At 41.9% G+C, this 15,114-nt stretch overlaps 1 protein-coding gene across 3 annotated transcripts in view; it reads left to right on the top strand.

Moving 5' to 3' along the window:
* Positions 1-260: 260 nt before the first annotated feature.
* The window catches only part of ndst3 (N-deacetylase/N-sulfotransferase (heparan glucosaminyl) 3), a 42,977-nt gene continuing 28,123 nt past the window's right edge, over positions 261-15,114 (top strand). For 2 of the 3 annotated variants that reach the window (XM_068321614.1, XM_068321616.1), the window contains exons 1-3: positions 261-567; positions 2,183-3,412; positions 12,399-12,486. In XM_068321614.1, the coding sequence (XP_068177715.1) occupies positions 2,414-3,412; positions 12,399-12,486 (1,087 nt within the window). In that variant the 5' untranslated portion in view covers positions 261-567; positions 2,183-2,413. Of the gene's footprint in view, positions 568-2,001; positions 2,074-2,182; positions 3,413-12,398; positions 12,487-15,114 lie in introns of those variants that run through there. The other variant, XM_068321615.1, reaches the window with a different exon arrangement.

Genomic DNA, 15,114 nt, shown 5'->3' with positions numbered 1-15,114 from the left:
GCGTGACATCCCTCATCCGACTAACACCAACCAACGATCCGTGAGCTTTTACCGGGCCCGTGATCGTTGATGCCCGGGAAAGAGGCTGTTTGTGTCAATCAACCCGAGCCCCCTCCTCCTCTTCTCTCTCCACCTCTCCCTCTCTCCGATCGCTCTATCGCCTCCACTTGTGTAGGCGCTCTTAAACCACAGCGTTTACGCACGGTAGTCAGTTGTTAACGGGCAGTCGTGTAATGGTGCTCCTCCGTCCTCTCGCTGGCTAATCTCCGCCTGGAAGAGAGAAGATTTGGGACATAGCGGGAGAGAGAAGACTGCTGGGGGGCGGGGGCGAGAGTGGGAAGAAAGAGAAGAATTATGAGAAGGGGGAGGAAAGGGGATCATTTCTCATCAGCTGCTCTAGAGGAGGGTTAGAGAGAGAGGAGATGGCACTAGGCTTCAGCATCCAGAACACACGGGAGCGTTACGCCACTGACACCAGAACCACGAACCCGCCTGAAACAGCATCACACTCATGGCTCTCCCGTCACGCCGCTCCTCCTCACGGCAGCGCCTCCGCCTCGGTAAGAGGTAAGTGGGCGAGACGGCGCTCCTTATTTGAACTTCAGGGACAAAAAGCGGGATGAGAAACTCTGGGAATCATCTTCTGTTATTTTGACTTCATCTTTTAACCCTCATGTTATCAAGAATGCTTCTGTCGCTGTAATATATAACAGCATTAACACGAGTATAAATATTAGATTTTTAAAAAAAATTTTGTTGCAGTTTTTTTACTCCTTTCGGGTAAATATATTCGCTCATAACTGATTGCACTTATTAAACCAACTTATTAACTTATTAAAAACAAATGGAACTCTTGATTTCGATGTTGAGTAGAGTTTTAGTTTGTGATGTGAATTTTAACTTTTAAAATAATTTATTATTTTTTGTTGCATTTTACAAACTAATTTAAAAATGACATAATCCAGTTTTTCATAGTGAATTATTTAGAGCACCATTATGAGTTTTAGTTATAATTAATGAGAGACCAAAACTTCTCTCTGTTAATCTATTTCCAGCGCCCTCCTGTGGCTTCTAGTGAGACACATGCAAATCTCAAGTAACAGGTTAAAATACTGTGGCACTCACCTATGGGTGAGGCACACAGATTCAGTACCATTAACACCCCCGCTAAAAAAGGAAATCAATGTACACGGCTTTTTGCACAGTAGTCATTCAAGAACCAATTAAGATAACAGACGTTTTATCTTTGAAAAGTTTTTTTTAGTCTCCGTTGGCTTAGCCAGATCTACTTAAAGTCATTTCTCTTTCTCTTTCATCATATCATATTGAAGGAGTTTGACTGCAGTCCTCTATGACCTTCTCATCCCATGTGTTCTGTTAAGGCAATGAACAAGGACAGAAGGATGAAGAATGTGAGGAGAAACTATTGATATTCAAACAGGCAGAGGAAGAAAACGAGCCTGTGTAGAAAGATAGAAAGAGAAGAGGGTGAAGCAGAGAGAAAAAAGAAAAAGAGATGCCTTGAGATCTTTTCTTCTCCCTCGCTCCCGGCACATACATTAAGATGCTAATCCTGGTCTTTTTTGTCTCTTTCTATAATTCATTGCATTTTGTTCCTCGCTCTGCTCTTTTTCTCCAGCTCTCTCATACTTGCACTTCTTTTTTTCTCGCTCTCCATTTCCTCTGTACTGTCATGGACTCCCCCCAGATTAGAGCTCCTGGCAAAAAGGATTCCAACACTAATTTTGTGGTATTTCAGATGATTAGGTTCAGAAATAGGACAGAAGTGCACAGAGTTTGGCGCAATTAGATGAATTCTCTGTGGAGCTTTATGGGACTGATTAATTGAGCTTCCGTCCACCTCCCCACATTGTCATAATAACACACAACCAGCTGTTGTTTATTTGTGAGGATTGACTTTTTTGCTGTATTTGTGCTTTTAACTGTGGTGCCTCTTTGTTTGTGTGTATGTGTGTGACAGACTTTGGATAAGCCCTAAGGATGCAAGTTGTTTTCAATCAGCTCTGTAGTTACCAGCTGTGCCCTCACATTCCCCAGGGTGGCAAAACCTAGGTACACACATACAGATGAGAGCACACAGAAAGGGAATTAATGCACACTCTTCAACGTCACCCCACAAATTCATTCTTTCTTCTTTTTTACTTGTCCCCTTTCTCTGCAGGCATTAATCATCACTTGCTCCGTCTCTGCATGTGATTCCTCCGGCACAGCTCCATTTTCCACCTGCCATGGTGACATGACACACCCCTGAGTGGCTTCGCTCCTTTCTCACACACACAGACAATCTCTTCAGCTCTCCAAACTCTGAAATTGGTGTGAACATTCTTCGAGGTTCCAGTAAACTTAAAAGAGACATCTCCTCCTGCAAAGTGCAACAATTGCCCACTTCGTGATGACGGTGGCAGTTCGATTCCGTCGCCATCTGCGTAGGCTCCTGCTCCTGCTGGCCTCCTGTTGTCTCCTCTCCCTCCTCCTCTCGGCTTACTTTCTGTTTACGAACTCCTCCCCGTCTATGCAGCTTGGACAGCCCCCTGAACCTGCCTGTTCCCAGCCTCTCTCCATGTCTTCATATCATCAACTTCCTTACCCATACCCTCCTAACCCACCTCACACGCATGTGCACACTGAGCCGGTAGTGCTCGTGCTGGTGGAATCCCAGTACTCCCAGCTGGGGCAGGACATTGTGGCTATATTGGAATCAGCGCATTTCCAATTCCGCATGGAGATTGCCTCAGGGAAGGGCGACCTTCCGCCACTGACAGAGAAAGGCCGCGGACGATATTCACTGATCATTTATGAGAATCTATTAAAGTATGCACATGCAGACACATGGAACAGACAGCTTTTGCATCAATACTGCACTGAGTACAGAGTGGGTATCATAGGTTTTTACCGCTCCACTGAGAACTCCCCGCCTCTCCTCAAACTCCGGGGCCTGCCATTGGTACTCAGGACCAACCAGGTACTTTGGGACTGCTGCGTGGTGTCTAGCTCACCTCTTCTACACTTGACCAAGCCTGGCACAGACCGAGGACCTTTACCTGGAGAGGATTGGACCTCCTTCACCTCTAATCACTCCACTTACCAGGCTGTGCTGCATGCACGGGCCAAGGAAGGAGCAGGGGCAGGTAGTGGCGATAATTCAGGGCCTGGCTTTAGTATAGGCCTACAGGCCACTGTGGTGCAGGACATTGGACTCTACGATGGGGTGAGGAGGGTACTATTTGGCCAGGGACTGGGCTACTGGCTTCATAGACTCATCCTGGTGGATGCCATCTCCTACCTCACAAACAGAAAGCTCACTTTGGGTCTGGATCGGCACATACTGGTGGATATAGATGACATTTTTGTGGGGAAAGAAGGGACACGCATGAACACCAAAGATGTGAAGGTATTGAGTGTGATGTGTGTGATAATGTGTGTTAGAGGGAAACTGAGTCAGTGGATTTGGTTGAGATTTTTAATTAGAAGTTATCAGCTTCTAAAAACAGTAATCTATGTTAATGCAGCAGAAAAAAAAGAATGCTAACTTGTTGCTACACAAAAGTGGAGACAGCTCTGCAACAGATTTCACCTGGAGTGTATTTGTTAGGATTTTAGGGCATGGGTGTGCCGAGAAGGTATTTTAAGAACTTCATGTAATTGTGTGTGTGTTAATGCTCTAAGCATATATGTTTTGGGCTACAGCGAGATGGTGTTTATCTCAAATGGAGCTTTAGCCAAGAGCAAAGAGGCTGTTTCAGAGAACAAAAGACAAGGACTGAAAGAGAAAAATGAGAGACTGAAAGAGGGGTAGTGAATGAGCCTGTGAAAAGATGAATGGCACTTATTCCTCTTTTCCCACGTTCCTACTCTAAGGGATACTAAAGGAGAGTCAGTCATTCAGCCCGCCTCTCAAGACAGCTATTGTTTCAATGCACACGCTTGTATGTGCAAATACACACATGAACACAGACACTTACACACATATTTGTGTGTGAAGCTCCACAGACACGCACTCACATGCGTGGTAATATGCGCAGCAATTAAACACAACAGAGAAAAAGGAACACCTCAGATTTGTGTGAGCAGCGAGAAAAATCTTCTCTACTGGGAATTTTGTATGAAATCCTTGGTCACTTCCTCCCAATGCATCCTCAATCAAGGCCTCTGAATAGAGACAAATTGTGTTAGGTGGATTTTCTTGTACGAGAGTGTTTCTGAATGTGAGTGGGGTGTTGATCTTAGGACAGGTGAAATTTATGCTGATCTGCTGCAATGTGCACGAGCTAAGCACAGAGCCATCTGTCCGTCTTACTGCAGCCACAGGATATACATGATAGGGAAGGGTATGTGTGTGTATTTTGTGTGTGTATGTGTGTGTTTGCGGGTGTCTGAGCATGGCTGTTGAATCACTGCTTGAGATTAGAATGTCACTTTCCGTCAATGGCTGACACCTGTCCCGTCAGGCGCTGAAAAAACGGCCACCTGCCTGTAGCTGAAAGATGGAGAAGGAAAATGCAGGACAGTAGGTGGTGAAGCAGAGTGAACTTGAATATTAAAAAAATGCTTATATTAAACAGGGATGAAAACACACACACACACACTCACACAAACACACGCAAACATGCAAACACACACACACACACACACACACACACACACACACACACACACACACACACACACACACACACACACACAGTCACTCTCTAGGTTGAGTTTTCATTCTAAGTCTGCTTGACTCTTCGGCTTTGTTGCATAAATATGCATGAGGATGAACCAGTGCCATAACAGAAGGACAGGGAGATGTGGATGGAGGAAGAGGTGGAGAGAGGAAGATGAAGAGATAGAGAGAGGGGGGTAGGAAAGAAGGAGTGCTGCTATTTGAAATGTTGCCACTCCTTCCACATTTTATGTCTCCATTGGCATAGTTGACAATCGCAGCAAGCAAGAAGAGAGGGAAAACTAAAGAGTTGGAGTGAAGGAGGAATGGATCGAGGGAGAGGTGGAGTATGGCACCTGGGGGAATGAGCTAGCAGCTAACTTTGCTTTTTCAGAAGAGCAAAAAAGCTGAAGTGGAATGGGGAAGCAGGTAAAAGAGCCATGATAGGGTAATTCTTTAGCAGCCCTACCCTTTGAGAACAGCAAATTTGAGACTTTTTGAAGTGACAGGCAGATATAGGCTTTTATGTAATATACTCACATTCACAATCAAAAAATGATGCACAGATGTCATTGGGAAATGTTTAGTTTTCAAATGATTCATAGAAAACTGTCATTTCTGAATATTGGGCCACGAACAAAATGTATTTATGTGGATGGGGTCGTTTGCGAACATTGAAACTGCCAACAATTCGGGTCAGATAGAAAGTTAAAGCCAGCAATGTAAAGAAAACTTTGTCACAACCTACCTGTTATTTCAATTTTTTTTTGAAAATTATTGATGCGACAGTCACCGCAGGAGATAATTGATGCATTCTGTAGGAACCAATGATGGCTGGGTTATGGTTCTGCCTGAAAGCATTTACAGCTTTTTGAACACTGACCGCTGAATGTTTTGACATTTTATGTTAACTTATTGGTTGAGCTAATTGAGAGACGCAATGGAAATAAAACAAAGTAATCAAGCATAAAGTGGAGTGTAGGACTTTTGATTACAAGGAAGCGCATCAGCGCATCATTCATTTGTGGTGGGATACCTCAGTGCCTTAAAGCTTGGCTTAGACTCTGCACCCCTGAGGATGAAATTCATTCAACAGAGGTAGAGATGTAAAAATTATATTACAGTACTAGAGTATTTTATTTCAATTATATCTTGTTTTTATATCCTGTTATTGTTTCTGGTAGGTCTTCGGGAATATAAACTTTCATATTTAGAGTAGTAATGGCATTTGAATGTCCTCAAATAACGACTTATGAATAATTTAGTTTACGAAAAGCCTCTCGGAACCAGTTGTTTTGGTAGGCCGTGGGTAAATAAACTTCTAATTTGGACTTAAGGTCCATTCGAATTCTAAATAAATTAAACAATGTTTAAAGGATCCAAGCACTAATTTAATCGTGAAAGCACGGTATGACTTGAGGTTAGTGTAAAATATTTTTTTGGAAGTAAAAGTTACTGGCATCAGAGACTCGGTGGACCAGCCCCCACTAAAAAGATTATGTTACATCCCTACTTTATCCAGACTCATGAAAATATATTATTCTATATACAGTATATTGCAAAAGAAACCACAAGTATGCCAAGTCACAGACATGTCGAGATGAAAATGTAAATCCTTACTCATCCCGCGCTTCAGAGACACTTGGAGTGTAACACTGCATCAAAGTATGTAACAACATATGTTATTAGTCGATTAGTAGGACAAAGTATTTGCAATGGCATTGTTACAAATCTCATCTTACTTTCGTAAACCCAACATCTAATCTCCATTTCTCCCCGGGAAAAAATGGAGAAATGAGACAGAAGAGAGAGAGAAGCCAATTAAAATGGTTCCTCCTTCTCTCTGCACTCTTCATTAGTCTCACCCCATGAGTTCATCTGGTGACAAACAATACCTACACCCCTCCTGTCTGCATATGCACTCACACACAGCTGTATTTCCTTTATTAAATTGATTCACACAGAGGCACCCCACCAATGACATTTCTCAAAATGAGGGATGATGGCAGTCAAGAACTCCCATCAATGACTCACATGTCGGTGTTGCTGATTTTTAATTTATACATGCCGGCATTTTTCCTCTTCTCCAGCTTGGAATGCTTGTTAGGGAGGTGTCCAATTCTCATCTTCAGATACCTCTTCATCTCACCCTCTTTAACTTCCTCCCTTCCACTTCCTCCACTCACCTTCCTCCTCACCTACTTCTTGGAATGAGACATTGATCACTATCTCCAGCCTATTTGTATTCCCCCCCTAAACCTCTTTCTCTCTCAACTTGATCTCACTCTTTTCCTCCCCAAGGTGCTTTCTGACAGTGTCATTTAAGATTAGGACACACCCACACACACACATACACACACACACACGCATGCACGCACGCACGCACGCACGCACGCACGCACACACACACACACACACACACACACACATACACACACACACAAACGTGCACACACACAGGTTGTACAAGCCTAGCATATGGTCATTATTTTTTTCATATAGGTGTGTTTATTTGGATTGACAGTACTTTTTATATTTAAGCCAAAAAATGAAAAGGAGAGAAGTCATATACAGTTACCGCAAAGTTTCGTATTTTGTTAGTGGTCAAGTTAGACAGGACAGCCATCATGGAAATTCATTGCATTTTGCCCATTTAATGTTCTGGAAGTCTCAGAAGGAGTAATTGCATAAACAATATTTAAAATTCATTCCAGTGGACTCACTGGAGTTATTTTTGCAATTTCATTACTTTGTTTAATTTGTTCGTTGTTGCTTTAATGTGACCTCATCAGCTATGAAATGTTATTTCATCTTTATGACTGAAGACGAAACCTTTATGAATACCTTATCAAGGAAGCAGATATTTTTTTCTACGTATTATTACATTTCACTGTAGAATATCAGTGGAATGAATAGATGAGATTTGAAGGTTGAAAATGATAAATGTTTATGTCCTTGTGATTGCTCCTGACTGACCTACAATTGTAAGCACGACAAAAAAAGAAACACAGGAATTACTCAAATGTTCTATTTTTAGAGTGCATTGATTTTGGGCCCAGCAGTATGCAATTCATTGTTTAGGGTTACTCTTTAGATGTAATTAAGTATGATGCATTTTTGCCACATAAATCAATGAAAATGAGCTCATTCCATATCCATTTATTACAGTGCGAAATTATACTACAGAAGTAATGAAAAAAAGATGTAACCAGTGGAGAAAAGATTTGCAAACCAGTGCAAAGGCAAGGCTGTTTGAGAAATTGAGACCGCTTTAGTTGTCTGTTTGAAATGGTTCAAAAATGTTTTGTAATTGCTGAGATGACATCCCACATTTAACACGCATTAAAAGCCCGCTAGAGAACCTAGGGTGTTAGGTCATAATAGTGCTTAAAATGACAATGCTGTAGGTGAGAAAGGAAGACAAAGAGATGACATATGAGATTTAAGAAGGCAGCAGGATATTGCTTCAAGCGCATTGCTTCTGATAAGTGCTTTCGTTCGTACCCCCCGATGTGGACAAGTGAATTATCACAGAGAGCCCTGCAGGAAAAGTTTTCCAGTTACACTACCTGACAGACAAAAAAGAAAATCTATGGTGTATTTTTATATTTCAGATTCCATTTCTACATCTTCAAAATTTTTGTATCAAAAAAAAAAAACAAGCGCCAAACTATTTGGAACTTCTTCTTTTTTTCATAATTGTTGTCACGACTCCTGTTTTAGTCTAAATCCACTCTGAGAGTATGGGTGTGTGCCATGTCTTTCCTCCCAGAATTTACCGGTAGTGTAAGTATAGGAATGCCAAAGCAATATCAAGTTCCTTGTATTTCTAGATGTGAGTGAAAAGATGATTTTGTCAGACATTATATAGATTTAAATAGATTTTAAAACAAAACAATTTTGACTAAATGTAAGACGTAGCAGGATAAGAAGGAGGCAAAAGGAAATTGGCATTAACTTGTACTTAAGGGCTCTTCTTGCTCATCAAATAGAAATGACTGACCCACTTAAATTTGCTGGTCTAGTGTTCACATTACATGCATAGCTACACACACAGAGATATCGACACACACCCTTACGTAGATAAGCCCAATAATTATGGCCTGCTTTTGTGCAAGACTTAAACCTCATAAAGGCATTTAATTTTTTGTCCCTTTCAGCCTGCCTTCAAGTCTATTTGCTTTCATAATCTCATAATTTTTTTTATTTGTTGTTTTTTTTTATCTTGGAGCCAATGTTTACGGCTGTGAAAAGAAGAAGTGCTAAAGCGAAAATAACACAATGGGGATGTGTTGGTGAGATGGTTGGTGTAAAGGGTTTGTCAGAGGCTGCGATGCCAGCTGTCCAGATGCATGTCTCCCATCTGTTTGAACCTCAACATCTCACTGGCATATCTTTTAGTGTTTACAACACACACACACACACACACACACACACACACACACACACACACACACACACACACACACACACACACACACACACACACACACACACACACACACACACACACACACACACACATATACACACACACATATACACAGACACACACATTTAGGAATGCAATCACAGCTGTTGTTACACAGACACAAACTGGCATTGCTTCTGACACCGGTAGCATTAGGCAGCTGTGGGATTTGGGACAGAAATGCAAGCTAACCACTGCTAACTGCTAACAACACACTAATCACAGTGTGTGTGTTTACCTTCATCAGTTGGACTGGCAAGGTCTCTCATATGGTCCCACCTCCTTTTAATCCAAATCCCATCTTCTTTCTTATAAAGTACCTCTTATGGCCCGGTTTAAAACCATCTCCAGCTCTGAGCTCAGTATCTATTGGACAGATTGCCTCAAAGCCCTCCAATCTACCAGCCTCTTCGCTACCCTCAGAATAACAGTGCGGGATAGGGGGCTGGGGGGCGGTGCTGCTGCTGCACAGTCCCTCTGACAGAAGTAGGGTTCTTTTATAAGCTTAGTGTGTGACCAAGAATGCACTGCTTTATATTGCTTGGTCCCCCACAGTTTTGCTTCCTTGTGTCGACATACAGTAGTTCTCCTTTGGATGTTTTCTTAAAATAAAAATTACAAAATAGATCTTGAAACCCTCTGGATTGGACAAAACAAAATAGAATGTTCTAAAAGCATTTAAGTTGCACACAGTGTGTTGTCAGAAACCTTTTTTGATGACTGAATAGCTTAAAAAAAATTTTTTTCCCCTTTGTAAATTATCAGAGGTTCAGCGTGCAACTTGGTTTGGTTAGGAAGACACAAAAGAAATAACATTAAGTATTTATGGAAAAGCAAAATACTTTATTCTAGAGTTAATTTGACTTTATGTACTGTCTGATAAAAAAAAAAAAAACATAGAGAAAGGCTGATAAATTCATTCCCAAAGTGAGATTTAAAATAGAAACTTTGACACCAGTTGACATTTGATCATTTTGAAAGTCAATGATTAGATAAAATGATTTGTTTAAAGTCACTAACAAGATCCCCTAGAGAATATTTTCTATAATTAAAAAGAATTTGAAATGTTGACAAATTATTCATAAATAAAGTCTTACTTTAGATTAGTAAAAAGATTAGTAAAAAAACAAAACAAAACCCTGTTTGTGTTTTGTCCTCCCCATTGTCATTGTGGCTTGTACTGAAATTAACCGGTTAACTATAAATCCATCTCTTCATTCTAGCCTCTTACATAATGCATCTTTGAATGTTTTGAAAACCACTTTGCAGAGACTTGAAGCTTGCTTCAGCCAATCCATCCTAGTCAGCAAATTGTTCCTTCTGAAAGTTTCACAAATGCTGCTGCGGTTTCAACGATTAGTTCTATGATGACAAGACCCCCATAAACGCAGCATTTTGTAGTGAAAGAACTGCAAGACACACACATGATCATTTATTTCACCATATTGATGTCCTGCTCTTCTGTTTTCTGCTGTGGCTATTTGGTACCAGAATACAAATGAGGTGGTTAAACTAATATACTGCACACTTGGACATATGCCTACGCCAACACTCACAGACACCATCGCATGCGTTAATAATGCATTTCAACCAAGCGCATCAGCAAGTTTATATTGAGTTATAATGCAAAGCACTCAGCTTCAAACTTAATTTAACTCTTAAGGCCTTCTATCTGTGTTTTCCTGTTTAACTGGCATGTGCCTGTCTGTGCCTATCTGTGTGTGTGTGTGTGTGTGTGTGTGTGTGTGTGTGTGTGTGTGTGTGTGTGCGTGCGTGCGTGCGTGTGTGTGTGTGTGTCTGTGTGTCTGTGTGTGTGTGTCTGTTAGTGTGTGTGCTTGTGTGGGGTAAGATGTAGAGGAAGTCATAACGTGGAGACATTGGATCGGATTAGGAAGCACATCTGTCAGCATGCAGTCATCCTCAGTGCCATTGGATTCCAGCTAATGAAGACACTCTGTACATGTGTCTATATGTTTGTTCGTTTGTTTGTGACACGCACACGCACACACGCACACGCACACGCACACGCACAAACACACACACACACACACACACACACACACACACACACACACACACACACACACACACACACACACACACACAGAAACAGGAGAAGATATAGTGAAGAGAGGCAGAGGGAGAGACTGACTGGAACTGATTCCTTCTCTGACATCAGCTATTCAGGTCTCGTAAATCAGGCAGGGTTCCCAAAGATCGATTAAAAGCAGCATGACAAAGATTGATGCTAAACATGTGGCATATAGCCCAACAGAAGACCAGGAGAGGCTGAAATATACAAAGAATTATAAGATTTTCATGCATAAACAAAACATTTGTGGGGGACACAATGCCAAGAAACGTAATGTGGGGTGGGAGAAGGCAGGGAAACTGCAAGTTGAGAGAGGTATAGAATGGGAGAGAGAGCGATCTTTCCTCCATGCTGCTTCAGCCTTCCTTTCAAATTAGAGCAGCCCCATCTCCTGAGAATGTGACATTTCATGAAGCAAGGGAGGGAGAGAGGTTCAGAGAAGGGTGCTGTGGGGTGGGAGAGTGGTGGTGGATTGGAAGACAAATGGGTAAGGGGGGCAGAGAGAGGCGCCTGCAAGTACTGTGAGGCGGGAAGATGGAAGAATAGACGGGAATCAGAAAGGAAAGGGCGCAGCAAAACGGGAGATAGAGATGGATCGAGAGAGAGATAGGTGGGATTCAGGGCGGGATTCATTGTTTCATTTGATAATGTAAAGGATGGAGGGAGAGAATGATGAGAAGGGAGGAGTCTGTGGGGGGGGTTATTAGCCCACACCCTCCAGAGGCTACTAATGCACTGACCTTCAATAACTCGCATTACTGTCGTTGTGTGTGACTGTGGGTGAGAGTGCAAACCTTTTTAGTTAACACTCATTAAAAGTCTTTGTTTAAAGGCCAGTAAACCAATGAAGTCATTAAATAAGTAGAAGAAATTCAAAGTCAAGTAGTGGAACAACACACTCAGGTAACTTTAAGGACAAATTGGATCTATTTCCATCTATTTATCTCTCTAAATCGCTATCTGTCTTGTCTGTCTCTCTTTTGTTTGTCTCTCTGACTGTCCGTGTCTTTCTGTCTCTATCTATCTATCTATCTATCTATCTATCTATCTATCTATCTATCTATCTATCTATCTATCTATCTATCTATCTATCTATCTATCTATCTATCTATCTATCTATCTATCTATCTATCTATCTATCTATCTATCTATCTATCTATCATCTGCAGGCTCTACTTGACACTCAGAGGCAGCTGCGTCTTCAGATCTCCAATTTTACCTTCAACCTGGGCTTTTCTGGGAAGTTCTACCACACCGGTGAGTTCTGTTTATAGATGTTCCATAAATATCCACCCATACGCTGCCAGACCTATGCAGTATGTATTTGAAAGATTACTCAGAATATTATATGAATTCAAGCTTAGAATATGTGGTTATTCTACATATTCTTACCTCGACAGGCTGACAGTCGAGGTTAGACAGGTATCTCCATGGACTATGATGTTTGCAGATGACATTGTGATCTGCAGTGAGAGCAGGGAACAGATGGGGGAGAAGCTAGAGAGGTGGAGGTTTGTCCTGGGTTAGGGTTAGGGTTAGGAGAGGAATGAAGGTTAGCTGCAGTAAGACAGAGTACATGTGTGTGAATGAGAGGGACCCAAGTGGAAGAGTGAGGTTACAGGGAGAAGAGATCAAGAAGGTGGGGGATTTTAAGTACTTAGGGTCAACAGTCCAGAGCAATGGAGAGTGTGGAAAAGAGGTGAAGAAGCGTGTTCAGGCAGGATGGAACGAGTGGAAAAAAGTGTCAGGTGTGATGTGTGATAGAAGAGTTTCAGCTAAAATGAAAGGAAAGGTGTACAAAACTGTAGTGAGACCAGCAATGTTGTTTGGTCTAGAGACAGTGTCACTGAGGAAAAGACAGGAGACAGCTGGAGGTAGCAGAGATGAAGATGCTGACTTTCTCTCTGGGAGTGACCAGGAAGGATAGGATCAGGAATGAGTACATCAGAGGGACAGCACATGTTAGAGGTTTTGGAGATAAAGTCAGAGAGGCCAGACTGAGATGGTTTGGACATGTCCAGAGGAGAGATAGTGAATAAATTGGTAGAAGGATGCTGAGTTTTGAACTGCCAGGCAGGAGGCCTAGAGGAAGACCAAAGAGGAGGTTTATGGATGTAGTGGAAGAGGACATGAAGGTAGTTGGTATGAGAGAAGAGGATGCAGAAGACAAGGTTAGATGGAGGCAATTGATTCGCTGTGGAGACCCCTGAAGGGAAAAGCTGAAAGGAAAGTAGAAGAAGCTTAGAATATGTGGTTGTATTACATTATGTAAATAAAATGGTACAGTAAGGTTTTATTAAAGAAAATCTTACTTTCTAATATTCTGTTTTACACGAGAATATTTAATAAGAAAATTGTGACATCAGAATTTATTAACAAATAGCACAATCCATGATTTGAAAATGTATTCAGATGCAACCCCCTGTTGGTCTTACTGAATTAGAGAAGCTCAATATTATTAAATAGCCTAAAAAGGACAGATTATTGTCATAGCAATTAAGAGAGACATTTACTCTGCAGGCAGCACGGTGCACAGTGGTTAGCGCTGCCAACAGCGGACCTGGGTTCGAGTCCCGCTCTGTGCGGAGTTCGCCTGCTCTCCCCGTGTCTGCGTGGGTTCTCTCCGGGTTCTCCGGCTTCCTCCCACCTCCAAAAGCATGCGCTTCAGGTTGATTGGCCGTTCCAAATTGCCTGTAGGAATGAGTGAGTGTGTGCATGGTTGTATGTCTTTGTGTGTGGCTCCGCGGTGCACTGGCATCATGCCTGGAGTGTCCCCCACCTCACACCCTATGCCGCCGAGATAGGCTTCGGCTCCCCGTGACCGACTGATTTTGTCTGTAGGGCGGCACTTTGGCGCAGTGGGTAGCGCTGTCGCCGCACAACAAAGCAGGTCCAGGTTCAAGTGCTGCCCTTTGCGGAGTTTGCATGTTCTGCCCGTGGGTTCTCTCTGGGTCCTCCGGCTTTCTCCCACCTCCAAAAACACGTGCTTCAGGTTAATTATCCGATCCCAAATTGTCCGTAGGAGTGAGTGTGTGCGTGCTTGATTGAATGTCTCTGTGTAGCTCCGTGGTGCACTGGCGTCACGGCCGGCGTTCGTCCCGCCTCACGCCCTATGACAGCTGGGATAGGCTCCAGCTCCCTGTGAACCGCGCAAGCGAATGAAGCAGCTAGAATTTTCTCTGTAGTGCAGAAAATGTGTCACATTAAATAGAAACACTCTTCTGTACAATGTGGATGAAATACATGGTCATGGTCAGTGATAAGCCAGTTATTTCAGACATTTCTTTCATACATCTTCACATCGTTAGCATGCATCCGTCAAATAAGTCTTTACACCTTAATGTAATAAAATAAGGTAATCATCATTTTATTAGTTCTTAAGGCATGGAAGTATTTTTGTAAAAATATTTTCTGTTGTTTTATGACGTACGCAAGGGCAGAAATTTGTTTGCTGAATCACAGTAACTCCAACTCTTCCAGCTCCACTTTATTTACAGGACATTTGAATAGTTATTGAAACGGTATTCAAAAAAGAGTAAGCATCAAACTAAAGAAGAAATTTTCTAGGTGAGGGTAATCAATCCCACGTGAGCTCCTCAACTCAATGTGTCCATGTGATAATTCATCATCATGTTTTTCTTTTCTTTTTTTTTAATCTCAGTCTATATCTAGTAATGGAGCCACAGAGTACAGACTTATTTGATGCACCACTGCACATCCAAAATTCTGTTTTGGTTCCAAGGACATATTTAACTGCACTTTTACTTAAAGTTTCTAAATCTGTAGCAAGAGGGTAAAAAAGACTTGAGCATGTCAAAAAAAAGAAAAAGGTGAGATTTAACTATAATTATAAGAACACATTTGAAAGAGAAGACATCACATTAC

This window comes from Antennarius striatus, chromosome 8, assembly GCF_040054535.1.
Source record: "Antennarius striatus isolate MH-2024 chromosome 8, ASM4005453v1, whole genome shotgun sequence".
NCBI classification, from domain to species: domain Eukaryota; kingdom Metazoa; phylum Chordata; class Actinopteri; order Lophiiformes; family Antennariidae; genus Antennarius; species Antennarius striatus.
The sequence above is the reverse complement of the archived record's forward strand: the minus strand, read 5'-3'. Positions and strand labels throughout refer to the sequence as shown.